The sequence below is a fragment of the Diabrotica virgifera genome, chromosome 4, assembly GCF_917563875.1.
Source record: "Diabrotica virgifera virgifera chromosome 4, PGI_DIABVI_V3a".
In the NCBI taxonomy this organism is placed as follows: domain Eukaryota; kingdom Metazoa; phylum Arthropoda; class Insecta; order Coleoptera; family Chrysomelidae; genus Diabrotica; species Diabrotica virgifera.
In genome coordinates this window covers 241298710-241313567 of record NC_065446.1, presented here as the reverse complement: position 1 = coordinate 241313567, position 14858 = coordinate 241298710, and the positions used below count along the sequence as shown (strand labels likewise).

At 35.8% G+C, this 14858-nt stretch overlaps 1 protein-coding gene across 2 annotated transcripts in view; it reads right to left on the bottom strand.

Moving 5' to 3' along the window:
- LOC114327547 (prolow-density lipoprotein receptor-related protein 1) overlaps positions 1–14858 on the bottom strand; it is a 222777-nt gene that overhangs the window by 75348 nt on the left and 132571 nt on the right. For both annotated transcript variants that reach the window (XM_050648833.1, XM_050648834.1), the window contains exons 17-19: positions 8982–13012; positions 6609–6981; positions 971–1253 (exon numbers count right to left, since the gene is read on the bottom strand). In XM_050648833.1, the coding sequence (XP_050504790.1) occupies positions 971–1253; positions 6609–6981; positions 8982–13012 (4687 nt within the window). The remainder of the gene's footprint in view (positions 1–970; positions 1254–6608; positions 6982–8981; positions 13013–14858) is intronic.

Sequence of the window (14858 nt, the reverse complement as noted above, 5' to 3'; positions counted from 1 at the left end):
ATGTTCTAACATTTATGATGCAACCATCATATATAAAATTTTATTAATTTTATACGAGGTATATAAAAAATATGAATTTCGATCAAGAGTAAACTACCTTTATAGTTCATAACATTTAAATTAGAATGATATAATTGCACATTAAAACATAATTATTAATTCTAAATTACTTTTCATAATAGCAATTTTCCATATTATGAATTAAAATACGTAAATAAACAAAGTTTTCGTTATGATAATGCTCGTATTTTCAGCTTGTTTATTTATATATTTACATATTTTTAGATTTTTATTCTGAATTTATATATTAGAACACTTTAGCGACGTATTAGTGTTATTAGTCTTATAAGTTGTCCAATTGGCGATGTTAAGTCACAATGACGACCTCTCTTGGATTTCGGCGGAACTAAAATGAGGGTCTTTTTCGTTTTATTGGCCGGTTTTTAATGTCAAATCGTTGTCAGTATTTTCGAAAATCAATATAGTTAATAAATTTTAATACAAAAGATTTAATTAAAAGCTTACAAACGTGTCTTTTAAAGAACGTGTTCGTTCTAAATATACTCCAAATATTCTGCAACACAACAGACACATAAGAAGACTTTTGATAAAAGGTTTGTAAGCTTTTAATAAAATCTTTTGTATTAAAACTTATTAATTATATTGATTTACGAAAATACTGACAACTATTTTGACAACGATTTGACATTAAAAATCCCTATTATAGCAGGCCAATAAAACGAAAAAGACCCTCATTTTAGTTCCGCCGAAACCCACAAGAGGTCATCATTGTGACTTAACATCGCCAATACTGATTACTGGATTACCGGCCAAGGCCGACATGGTCAACAAAAAAAAATGATTAATCTGGTGATTTTTCTAGTGACATTATTGGGTGTGAATATGTCTTTTGAGTTTACTCCTCCTAGTTTAAACACAGGATATGGCTAAAAATGATTTGTGAACTTACCTATTCGCCAATATAAGGTTGACTTTGACACTGGAATTGGCCCTACAGGAATGCTTGTCAAAACTCAAAACATAATTTTCGTTGCAACTACAATGGTACGAGCCCCTGGTATTCCTGCAGATCTGGCTGCAAGGTTTCTGTTCGCATTCGTCGATATCTTCACAATGATGGGGATCTTTCGGGCTTACTTTAAAGCCTTGCTCACACCGGCATTCGTATCCGACCGGTTTGTCGATACATGTTTGGGCACATGGAGGCGGTGAGGCTGTGCACTCGTTGATTCCTGCGATAAGACAATTGACATAATTAGATACGTATAGTTTGTCAAACCTAGGAACAAGCTTCAAAATCTTAGAGAGCTCTCAGACGAAAGAGACGTCAAGACTGGTTCAATGAAGAATGTAGAAATGCTTTGGCAAGAAGGAACAGGGCAAAAGTACAAAGATATAAGGCCTACCTAAAAAACTAGAGGAAGAGAAGTTAAATTAATTTGCAGAAGGAAGAAAAGAAAACAGTTAGAAAAACAATTGAAAAGCATTGAAAAAGCCGGAGTTTTAAATAGAAGTTTTAGACCGGGCCACAGTGGTCCAAAATCCCGAAAAGCTGGCCAAAAGTAAAAAAAAAAATTCAACGTTTCGAGAATATTATTACATTTTCTAAAAGAGAATTAAATTCCCTATTCAGTATTGGCAACCCTAGAGTTATATCTCCTATATCTGAATTTCCAGTTCAGTTCAAAGTTGACCTTCGTATGGAACAGAAGCGCAGTTAAGAATAACGAATATTTTATACGCACAGTCTTGTACGTGTATCTCGAAAACGAAGTGCGCAAATTCAATTCTGCAAAATGGAGGATATTCGTGGAGCCATCTTTAATAAAAGCCGATAATATTAAAATATTTGTATATGTGTTATATTTAGTAGATTTTAAGTTGAAGTTAAGTAATAAGAAAGTATATATTTTGAAAAAATGAAATTTTCAGATAGCCAAATAGTTATGTATTCCATCGAATCCAAGATGTTACTTCAATCATCTTTTAGCTTATATTTCTCTCTTTAAGATTAAAAAACAATTAGCTGCTACTATCTGCTCCTTTGGTTTTGCGAGGATTTTTTGTACAAGCGCTCTGCGCTATGAGTTTCAATATGAATCGTTAACAACGCAGAATAAACAGTTCATGCCGCAGCATTCAGGTAGTTGTTATGACTGTAGATCTTTAGTTATTTCAGTATCGTAGGGTAAAATCGTAGATAAAAGGATCAGGTACAGTATTGTTGAAAAATAAAGTAAAAATTAGTTTTGACTCTCATATGATTAATAATCGAATTTAACGTTGGAATAAAAAATTGGCGGATTGCATCCGCCATTTTGTTTTTTGAAATTTCTATTTCGGATTCGTAATCAACAACCTCAAAAACCCCCGGATATCAAATTTCGACGGTATTACATATATCTAAAATACATAAACCCGCCATATTACATCCGCCATTTTGTTTTTGCAATTTAGATTTCGGATTCATAATTAGCGACCTCAAAAACCCCTGGATGCCTAATTTCATGCCAATCAAAAAACGCTTTCATATTTTGGCCATCTTTTCGGGTTTTTGGACCACTGGCGCGGACGGGCGCGGGCTCTGGAAGTATTTGAGTATGCAAAACCTGAGAACCGGCAACTATGTTCGGATTCTTTTATACCTGAGACCTTGAATAATGGAAAAGGGAACCTTGCCGGAAGGTGCGATGGTGTCTTGTTACCCCCTCGCACCCCCTATGTTAAGGGCAGATAAAAAGCGATTTTTCGCAAAAAACATTTTTTTGTATTTTTTGGGTCATTCTAAGCAAAAAATGTTCTTTTAAGTTTTTTCGTAAAATGCATAGTTTTCGAGATAAACACGATTAAACTTAAAAAAAAAACGAAAAATTGCAATTTTTGAGCCAGAATAACTTTTGATTCACAAATAAAATAGCAATTCTGCTTGCAGCATTTAAAAGTTTAAGTCAAATTTTACCGGTTTTGATTATTTGCATTGCTAAAAATTAATTTTTTTTACTGGTAAACAAAACTATAAGCAAACAGTGTTTGAGCGTTTTGTCGCGTTTTGAACGGAACCGACCAGGTATAGACGAGCGGATCACCCCCAAAAAAACACTTATTTCACGAGATACTGATCACGGAGAGGTGAATGGCCAATTTTAGTCATACTGTATGTTTTGGATGGTGCTGAAAACGAAAATGAGGTTTATTTTGAATTTCATGTGGGGGAACATGGTCAAAATCGCAATTTTACCTCAAAAATAAAAAGAAATAAAATCACGTTTTTTTGCGTTTACCTCGCTACAACTCTGTTCCATGTTAATATTTTTTTCTCAAGTTTTTACAGTATATAGCTCTAACATTTCTGAAGACAACGGTACCTGTTTCAAGCTTTTACTCTTATCCTAATAAAGATTATGAATTTTTCAAAGGAAAAGGTGCGGATTTGTGCATTGCAAAGTTTAATCGCAAAAGTTGTCTGACGAAGTTTAAAATTTAGCTTCTTAACCACGTTTATGTTAAAACAGAGAGTACAAAGAAGTTTTTTGGTAAGTTTTAGATCCAAATGTTTTATAGAAAAAAAAATAATGCAACTTTTAATGTCGACATTAGAAATCCCCAATATAACGCTTATTTTTCGATATACTGACCATGGGTGGTGAATGGCTAATTTTGATCTTAGATTATGTTTTTGACCGTGATGAAAACGAAAATGAAATTTTAAATTTGAGGTAGAGGAATATTGTCAAAATTGCAATTCTACCCTGAAAATAAAAAAAAATGAAATCACGTTTTCTTGCGTTTAGCTCGCTACAATTCTGGTCCGTTTTAATATTTTTTTCTAAAGTTTGTATAATACACTATATATCGCTCACCTTTTTGAAGACAATGGTTTTTGCTTTAAACTTTTAGTCTTATTCTAGTAAAAGTTATGAATATTTTAAAGTACAAGGTGCAGATTCGTGAATTGCAAAGTTTAATCGCAAAATTTGACTGACAAAATTTGAAATATAGATTTTAAATCAAATTCAAAAATAAAACATGAGTACAAAGAAGTTTTCTGGAAAGTTTTGGATCAAAATGCTTTATAGAAAACAAATGGTGCAACTTTTAACATAAAATACTGAAAGACTACAGTTGTTTTCATTATCTTCACAAAGGTGAAAAATATATTCTGTAGAAATTTTAGAAAAAAATAGTAAAATGAAACAGAGTTGTAGCGAGTTAAACGTAAAAATTCGTGACTTCACTTTTTTTTCATCTTTAGGTTATAATTGCAATTTTGACAATGTTCCCTCACATAAAATTCAAAATAAACCTCTTTTTTACTGTCAGCACCATCTAAAACATAAAATAAGACCAGAATTAGCCATTCACCGCCCATGGTCAGTATCTCGAAAAATAGGCGTTATTTTGGGGGTGTATAACGTCTATATTAAAAGTTGCGCCATTTTTTTTTCTATTAAACATTTGGAACTAAAACTTTCCAGAAAACTTCTTTGTACGCTAGTTTTTAACATAAACGTAATTAATAAGATAAATTTAAAATTTTGCCACTCAACTTTTGCGATTAAACTTTGCAATTCACGAATCTGGACCTTGTACTTTAAAAATTCATAACTTTTACTAGAATAAGACTAAAATCTTAAAACAGATACCGTTGTCTTCAAAAAAGTGAGCAACATATAATGTACAAAACTTAGAAAAAAAATATTAAAATGGACCAGAGTTGTAGCGAGTTAAACGCAAAAAAAAACGTGATTTCACTTTTTTTTATTTTTATGGTAAAATTGGCATTTTGACAATATTCCCCCACCTAAAATTTAAAATAAATTTCATTTTCGTTGTCAGCACCGTCAAAACCATAATTTAAGACCAAAATTAGCCATTCACCACCCATGGTCAGTAATCTCGAAAAATAACCGTTGTATTGGGATTTCTAATGTCGATAATAAAAGTTGCACTATTTTTTTTTCTATAAAACATTTTGATCTAAAATTTTCCAGAAAACTTCTTTGTACTCTCTATTTTAACATAACTGTGATTAAGAGGCTAAATTTTACATTTCGTCACTCAACTTTAGCGATTAAACTTTGCAATGCACAAATCCGCACCTTTTCCTTTGAAAAATTTATAACCTTTATCAAAATAAGAAGTAAAGCTTGAAACACGTACTGCTATCTTCAGAAATGTTGGAGCTATATACGTCAAAAATTTCATAAAAAAAATGTTAAAATTGAACAGAGTTGTAGCGAGGTAAACGCAAAAACATGATTTTTTTTTTATTTTTAGGGTAAAATTGCGATTTTGACAATGTTCCGCCACATGAAATTCAAAATAAATCTCATTTTCGTTTTCAGCACCGTCAAAAATATACAGTCTGTCTAAAATTGGCCATTCACCTCTCCGTGGTCAGTACCTGTTCATTTTGGGGGTGCCTGCCGCTAGCCTAGTAGGACTTCCTTGACGCGGTGCGGGCATGCGACAAAACGCTCAAACACTGTTTTGTTTATAGCTTTGTTTAACAATAAAAAAATTGATTTTTAGCAATGCAAATAATCAAAGCCGGTATAATTTGACTTTAACTTTCAAATGCTGCAAGCGTAATTTGACATGTGCTATTTTATTTTTCAATCAAAAGTTATTCGGATTCAAAAATTGCAATTTTTCCATTTTTTAAAGTTTAACCGCGTTTATCTCGAAAACTATGCATTTTACGAAAAAACTTGTAAGAACATTTTTTGCTTAGAATGGCCCAAACAATACAAAAAAATGTTTTTTTGCGAAAAATCGCTTTTTATCTGCCCATAACATGGGGGGTGGGAGAGGGTAACAAGATTCCGGCAAGATTCAATTTTTCATTGTTCAAAGTCTCAAGTAAAAGAATCCGAACATAGTTGCCGGTCCTCAGGTTTTGCATACTCAAATACTTCCAGGGCCTGCACTATTAAGAAATTCAGAGAAACTAAAAAGAATACTACAAAGAAAGAAGGTTTACTTGTATAAGAAACTACAAAAAAATTAAAAAGATGCGCGGAATACTTCGAAGGTGTGTTAAATACAGACCAACAAGAGGAACTATAGGGAAATGAGAATTGTCAAGAAGATGATGAGGTGTTGTGTGAGGAACCAAATGAAATTGAATGGAGTTAAACCAATTATAAGAAACCTAAAAACAAAAGGACAGGAAAAAGGGCTAACAAAAGAGCAGAAGAAAGAGGTATACCAGCTGAGATCTTTACGGAAAGTGGTGCAAGACTGAAAGAAAGAATATTCCGCTTGACATTAGCAGTTTGGCAAAAGGAGGAAATGCCGGAACAATGGAATAGCGCTCCTATTTATAAACATTATTAGGAAAAGATTAATGAAGAAAATATAGTTATCGGATAATACCAGGGAGGGTTTAGACTAGTAACATTAATTTAAAATAACAGCTACGTATTAAATAAAGAAGCAATAAGAGAACGGCCTTTATCTCCATGTAAAACCCTATAAGAAAACGCTAAAGTTCATTCTGCTCATTTTTTCAAATTCAACAAAAAGTAGAATATGGACCTAGAGAAAAGTGAATGAAGGCAATTTTAATAGAAACATATACTTACTACATTTGTTTTCATCCGAAAAGTCACCACAGTTATTCTCGCTGTTACATAAAAGCGTTTCGTTGATACAAACACCGTTGTCGCAATAGAACCATCCCTTTTCTTTGCAATAATAGTCATCGCTTTTTGGTTCGCACGACGTTTCGTCACTTCCGTCCCCACAATCGTCTTTTCCATCGCATTTGGCGACTTCGGGAATGCACTTGTCGTTCTCGCACCGGAATTCGTCCGACTCACAGGTTTTGAAGCAATCGTGCGGTTCGTCTGAACCATCCGTGCAGTCTCTGTCGCCGTCGCAGTAGTAGATTTTGCCTATGCATTGCCCGTCTGAGCATCGGAATTGGTTGGTGTTGCAACTGACGAATTTGCAATCCTAAAAACCAAAGGTAATTTTCAATAATAATGACCAAGTAAATTGAAATAAACAAATCGACTAACAATCACTTTTAATTTACCCCAGGCGACCGGTTTCGCTTACTAGAATATGCAAAGCATCATCAGGTCTCGGCCCAGTAAACTTAAATGATATTGATAAGTTTACTATGCCGAGTACTCCAGGGAAATAAGCTAGAAATAGGCCATGTTCGGAACACTCAAAGATGTATGCTTTTTCTCACGAGGATCTTTCAGTGCGTCACAGTTTTTTGATTTCTTTCTAACGCATTAAATTGTATGTGACAGAAAAAAACGCACGTCGGTGATTACATTTCGTTGGTGACATTTATAACATTTATTCTAGTTGGCAATAGATGGCGCTATAATCGAAAAAAAAATTATTTACGAATTATATATATCTACGAATATAATCTGTACAATTTATAAGACTATACAAATCAAAGAAAATACCATTTTATAAATGCAGTAAACACAATTGATTTGTTTTTATGCCAAACTGCAAATAAAATTTGACAACTGTCAGATTTAACTAAAATGTCATGTTAGAATAAATGTTACAAAAATGTATATTATCACGGACTTACCTTTTTTTCTATCATTTGTGACGCACTGAAAAATGCTCATGAAAAGCATAGCTGACTACTTTTTTAGTTATTGTAGACCTATAGGAAGAAAACCTACCTGTTTCCTGCCTAGAGTTCGCGTCCGTTTTTTAATTATTAACAATTTAGTGCAAAAATCGCGATTTTTTCGATTTTTTGCACCCCATTCAAAAGCTAAATAGTTGACATAAAATTACAAAATTTAGTTTTTTAGAACATTGAAAAACCTTCCAAATGCCGATTTTTGAAAATTAAAAAGTTAATTTGTTGCTACGCAAACTGCAAAATAAGTGAAAATCGTTATTTGTTAATAACTTTTACTAAACCTTCCTTAACACTTTAGTGTATCACCCAAAGTTGGGTATTGGGGTACTTAACAAACCCACAAAATTTGAGACCGATCCATTAATTAGTTTAAGAGTTATTCTATTTGTTTATCCCAGAGACCTTTATTTTGCAATAACTTTCAATTTAACTTTAACTTAAAACCATAAGTGCCAAAAGTGCCAGTTCTCATATTTATATCATTGCATCGCAAATTCCATTTAAAGAAATTTGCGATACATTTTTGTAAATTTTTCTGGTTTTAAGTTATTTTTCGGGTGTAACTACAATGATATTATGCAAAAAAAGTATGTTGCCTCGCAGACTTAAAATGCGTTTATCTCAAAAACGGTTGAATTTATCGAGATGAATCTAGTATACATTTTTTACGTAAAGATATTAAGAGAATAAAAGTTTTTATTAAAAATGTTTATAGAGTGAGTAATAACAAAATTGAACCTATTAAATGAGCGTTGAAAGGCGTATGTGGCGCCCTCTGGATAGTACATAATTTTTGGTGGCGAATTTAGATTTCTTGTCCCAAAAAACTCCTACTTACCAAATTTCGTGTTATTATCCCATACCTGTCAGGATATATTCAAGAATAAATAAAATAAAAGTTTAACTTTGACACCCTGTATTTCGGTTATTATCAACTTTCGTACTAAGGTAAGTTAGCTTAAATCGACCTATTTTAAGCTCAGCAATCTAAGGTTAAGCTATGGCCCATTCCTTACCAAACACCCTGTATTGATAGTTTTCCATCTTTAGATGTATCGGAGGAGTTTGGCAACTGCCCCTATAACTCCGATATGTCTAAAGGTGGCAAACTATCAATATAATGTAAATTTATAGGTTTCTATTGATAATTTACCACCTCTACCAGTTTCATCTCTTTTTATTCCACAACGTATTATGTTTTCCGTCCTTTCCGTTATTTTGCCGGTTATTAACGCACTCATCACTGTATACTTCAGAATGCAGCCACGTTAATAATAGTTGTGAGCAAAATAGGTAGCTAATAAAAAGAGAGAAAAAAACGAAAGCTTACCTGCAACATGTGTTCATCGGCATTATCAGGACAATCAGCCTCGCCATCGCAAACCCAAGACATTGGAATACACCTGCCGGTAGCATTACATCTGAACTCGTATTTAGCACAAGTTGTCGTTTGACAATGCGTGCTTTCATCGGATTGATCGTTACAGTCTGGATTCCCATCGCATTGCCATGATTTCGGAATACATTCATTGTTAGTGCACTGGAACTGGTCGCTACGGCAATGTTTGTGGCAATTCTCTTCATCGCTCTGATCCAAACAATCAGGAATACCGTTGCAACGCCACGATATAGGTATACAAGTGGAACCGTTCTCGCACATGAACTGATCGTATCGACATTGGTTGTTAGTTCCACAACTTATCTCGTCTAGAGCGATGCCGCTATTGTCGTCGTCTAAACAGTCAGCTACTCCATTACATCTTAATCTCAAGTCGATACAGGCGCCATTAAGGCACTGAAATTGATCTTTGTCGCAATTTGGTCTCGAAACTGTGCAATTGTGCTCGTCAGAATTGTCCCAGCAATCGTCATCGCCGTCACAAAACCAGTCTTTATGAATACAGGTTGTAGTAAACTTGCAATTGACGAAGTCTTTGCCATGCTTTTCCGTACAATTCGGCATTTCACATCCAATTTCATCAGTTTTATCTTGGCAGTCTGGTTCATTATCGCACCTGTGCGCTATATCCAAACATTCCCCATTTTTACATCGGAAATGCGTCTCTTCTGGACAAGAACAATTCTGTTCATCAGTAGAATCCCCGCAATCATCCACTCCGTTGCAAGTCAAGTTTAGCGAAATACACATTTTATTTTGGCACGGAAACCAGCCCAAAGGACAGCTACGGTACCCACAATACCCAGGTTCTTCGTCGGATCTATCAGCACAATGTGGTATCCCATCGCAAGTGAGATGGAAAGGGACACAACCACCATCTGAACATCTGAAAGAGTCACCATCGTTTGTACAGTTGGTCAAAATTTTGGCATGACATCGGCCTTGTTCGGAAAGCACTCGACCCTCTTCACACGAACATTCTACTTGACCAGAGGCTGACAATCCGCATATCTCTTCACAGAATCCGTTTTGGATCAAACACGGATTTGAAAAACAGTCCTCCGTATCGTTAGCTACTGTGACTATACCCATAGGTCTGGCTACGTCTCTTCTGAGCAAAACGATGTACTGTCCCGTGAACTTATCTGCTCTTATGACTGCATGCAGCATCCAGTCGGTCCAGTATATGAAGTCACCATAAACTGCCAAAGCAAAAGGATGTTGTGGTGTAACTTTAGCTAATACAACTCTTTTAGTGCCATCATATTCACATCTTTCAATTTTATCCAATCGTGCATCACCCCAATACAGTTTCTGCGCCTTGTGGTCTAAAGTAATAGCATTGGGCATTCGAATATCGGTTTTAATGATACTTTCTCTTCCGTAGCCTGTCAAAAACGCTCTTTCTATTGTGGGTTGCTGCGGATTCCAATTGGACCAATATACTCTACTGCCACAACTGTCAACAGCGATGCCACGTGGTTTATCTTGAGCCCGCATGCGCACTATCGTTTCTACAGCACTGGCGTTTTTAATTTGGCCTGTCAAGTTCACTCTATTAATGGTAGCGTCGTTATTGCAAGTCCAATATAGAGAATTATAGACCTGTTCGTAAGCTAAGCCTTCTACAGAACCTTGTCGTTCCACTATGATTCTATGATCACTGCCGTTGAAGTATACGGCATTGATGGAACCTTTCTGAATATCAGAATAGAACAATCGTTGATGTTTGTAGCTGAACGACAAGCCAATAGCGTTCTTTAACATAGTGTTATTTTTGATAGTTGGCTGTGGTGAATTCTGAAGATTCTTGTCTCCTATCATTTGTATAGAGTCGATGCTGATTACTCTGGAATACATTACGAAACTTTCAAAAGGTTCACAAGTTTTTCCATCTGCGGTAATTCTACCGTGAGAACAGACGCACACTGGATGAGTACCGTTGAACAAACACAACTGCTCACAATCTCCATTATTTTTAGCACAGGGGTTAGTACCAGATTGTTTCTTTTTAGAAAATATTTGAATGTCTTTCAAGGAATCTCCAAGATCACTTAACAGTACCTTGTAGTCTGACATATTAGAAGCAGAAGCTGTAGATATACTTCCTCTGTCGTACGTAGTGTCCAACCAGTAGACTTTGTTATTATATACAGTTAAAGCTATAGGATTTTCTAACGACTGATTAAGCATTACAGATCTCTTTTGCCCATCATAGCTCACTCTTTCGATGGTGTTTGCCTGTATATCAGTGAAGTAAACAAATTCGTTGTCCGAGTCAAAAGCTACGTCAGAAATAGATTTAGCATCGCCAACTAAGAGTCTTCTGTTCTGTCCATCCATAGTTGCTATCTCTAATTTAGATCCGCCAGCCCGTACTAAATATCCTCTAATCGGATCTACAGCTAACGAATTTGGTTTCCCTATTTCATACGAAAATAAAACATTTTGTTTAGAACCATCCAATCTAGCTACTTCAATGGTACCTCTCTTCGAATCGCACCAATAAATATTTTTGGCGATCCAATCAATCGCTATACCCGTTAGCCAGTCGACGAGTATATTCTCTAGCATTTCTGGTTGCTCTAAAACAAAACTTCTATCAGTACCGTCTCTTTTAACTCTGCTCACAGTTCCGTGATCACTATCAGCCCAAAACACAAAATCATCAGCAGCTACAAAGTCGATTGTTGTAGCACTGGAGATTCTTGAAATCGGACCCAAAACTTGTGTATCATTTTTCCCATCTAGAGATAGCCCCTGAAGTTCCCAGTTTATCGAATAAAACAAGAATTCTTCCATTCCTATACATTTAAACGAATTATTCGGATCTGGGTTGTAGCCTGTGGCACATTTGCAGGTAAATTTTGTGGAAGATGTAGGAATACATAAATGCTGACAGCCTGATCTTTTGTTCTGGCAAGGATGTGCCCCCTGTTGCTCACTGGGGTCGTATATTCTCAAGGATAGTACTCCACCAGTGCTGTTTCGTAGGATCAAATCATTTGTTCCTGTTAATTTATCCACTGAGTGAACAGATTGGTCGTTGTCATCTGCATAGTAAAGTTTGTCGTGGTAAACTGTAATAGCTGATACAGATACTTGTTTCGACAGGTTTAACTTTTGTACTTCACTACCATCTAGGTTACTATAGTAGACTTCCAGGTCACTAACCCAGAACAATTTAGATGATTTAATATCAAGAGTCAGGCTCTTCGAACTGGGCTTAAGATTAGGAACGATGGTTTTTCTTGACGATCCATCCATGGCGCTGGTCTCTACAGATTCTGTATCATTTACCGAAGATATCCAATATAGGTTGCCTCTAGGAGGATCAACACACACAGACAATACGTTGATATTATCTACTATCTTTGTTATAAACTCCCCTTTAAGGTTCGATGCCATGATGCCGACTTTTGATGATACATAGAGCAGATCGGAGATCCAATCGAGTGCCAGACCTGAAGGATTCTGTAGTCCTGTGTCTAACAGTGTTTCTGAAGGCCCATGTGTTAAACTAGTTCTTTTTATTTCGTTGATATGAAAATCTGCAAAGTACAGAGTACGATTTCGGGAAAGGTATTCAATTTGAACAGGACTAACAACTTGTGGAATGCTTATAGTCGGTATAGTATGATAGTAGGGTTGTAAGATGTCTACTCCTCTGATTTCGTTAGTTTTTGCTATCAAAAGAACTTTATCGTTAACGACACAGGTCTTGTTGTCTTCGCTTAGTCGCATGATATGGGGACAGTCACATTTATACGTCTTGTTGAAGTGTATCAAACACAAGTGAGAGCATCCACCGTTGTTGGTTCCACAAGGATTAACGCCATCTGTTGGTTGTCGGCTGGGGTGTAAAATTTTGATGTCGAAAGGTTGAGAAAGGGTTCTTTGTATCACTCTGACGTCGCCTCCTGTGAATTTGTTAGCTCGAAATACGCTGTTCGTACGCCAATCTGAAACAACAAATATCAAAAATGTAGTTAGATGAAAATGTACAGAGTGATCAAGTTTTGTGACGAAGTGACGGTTGTGTTTCCGCAACCACCATGAAATGTGGAAGTATACCACGAATGATGAAAATAGGAAGCACTGGTCGAATGGTCCGGAGAGCAAAACACAATATAACCCAAATCTAGGCTTTGTCTCAAAAGATACCACAATAGAACAGTAACAACTGCGAGAAGTGTCCTTGCAGATAGAATATTAGAAAAGTGAACTGAAGGAAGTTTTCTGAATAACTAGACCACACCTTAAGCTGGATCCCACCAATCAGTAAGAATTACGAGAGATTTGTAAGTGCAGTAATAAACGCTAGAGAATGGTTTCCTTTTTCCATCGTCTAGGGATGGTATAATAATGGCAGAATATGTGCTTGGATGGACTGAAACATATGAACACTTATACGCACAGTTTCTCGAAAGTTTCTTTCGACTGCCGAAAACCTTGACTAAAAAAATCAAGCCGGCAGCCTGTTGCGAAAAATTGGAGGAGCTAACCAACTGGAATCCAGAAAGGACTAACAAGGTTGCCTCCCATATAGAATCTCTATCCAGAGCTATACGAGATCGAACACATACTACCAAGATTCTACCAAAAGTCTCTTCTCAACAGAATTAGTCACAGGATACTCGAACATAAATCACCAATGAACAAACAGGCTTTTGTTCTCATCGAAGCTGTATGTACCAAGTCTTGTCACTAACAACTTTTATAGAAGCTAGTTTTCAAAAGAAGCAAAAAACAACCATGGCATTTATAGCTCTAACAGCAGCATATGATAATTTTTGGAGACAGGGATTAATATATAAACTGGCCCGTATTATCCCCTGCAGAAAGATAATAATTAGACAATAGACTGACAAACAGAACTTTCAGGTAATAATGGGAAATAATGGAATAAGCAGACAGATAAAACTTAATAATGGCCTTCCCCAGGGTTCTGTACTTGCTCCGTTATTTTTCAGCTTCTATATTACTGACATGCTTGCAACCGAATCTCGCAAGTTTGGATATGCTGACGACTGGATCCTTTCAACAAGCCTCCGTTTCTTAGAAACTACAGAAATCACTCTCACAATAATTGATCTATCCATCTTTAGCGAATACTTTAAGAAATTGACATATACTACAAGTACTACAAAAACTGAAGTATCATTTATCATATCAACAAAAAACTGGTAAACAAGGAATTATGAATGTATTTTAATAAAGAACTATTGAAACTACTCGGAAGAGAAAGCAGTCGTCTCTAAAGTCCGAATAGCTACGATGATTGTCAACATCCGTCGAGGAGATGGCACTTGAATATTGAAACACAATGAATACATGAAATACCTTGTGGTTTCTCTAGAGAGAAAACGCTTACATACAGAGAACACCTGATGAAAACAGTAGCAAAACTGACCAACTACTAACAATATAGTACAGAAACTCTAAGAGGCATTACATGGGGTTCCACAGCACCAACCTTAATATCCTCCGCTCTTGGCCCAATATATCCGGTAGCAGCCCACCTCTACAATGTGGCTACCCACCCTTAGTAACATAGCTCCACTAAATATGCATTGTTTAAAGATTACAAAAAAATTATGGATAACTTCTGGTCCACAACGACATTTCCGATATTCTTAGAAACCGTCTCTGATCCATGTTACCTGCCATGCAAATCGTTTAAGTGCTACATCGTTGAACAAAATAATGGGAAAGTAAGACAGATCCGCATTACCATAGTCTACTGGACATCACAGACAAACCTGAAAGATTTGAACGTCCCCGTAAGACTTGGACAATCCTTAATCG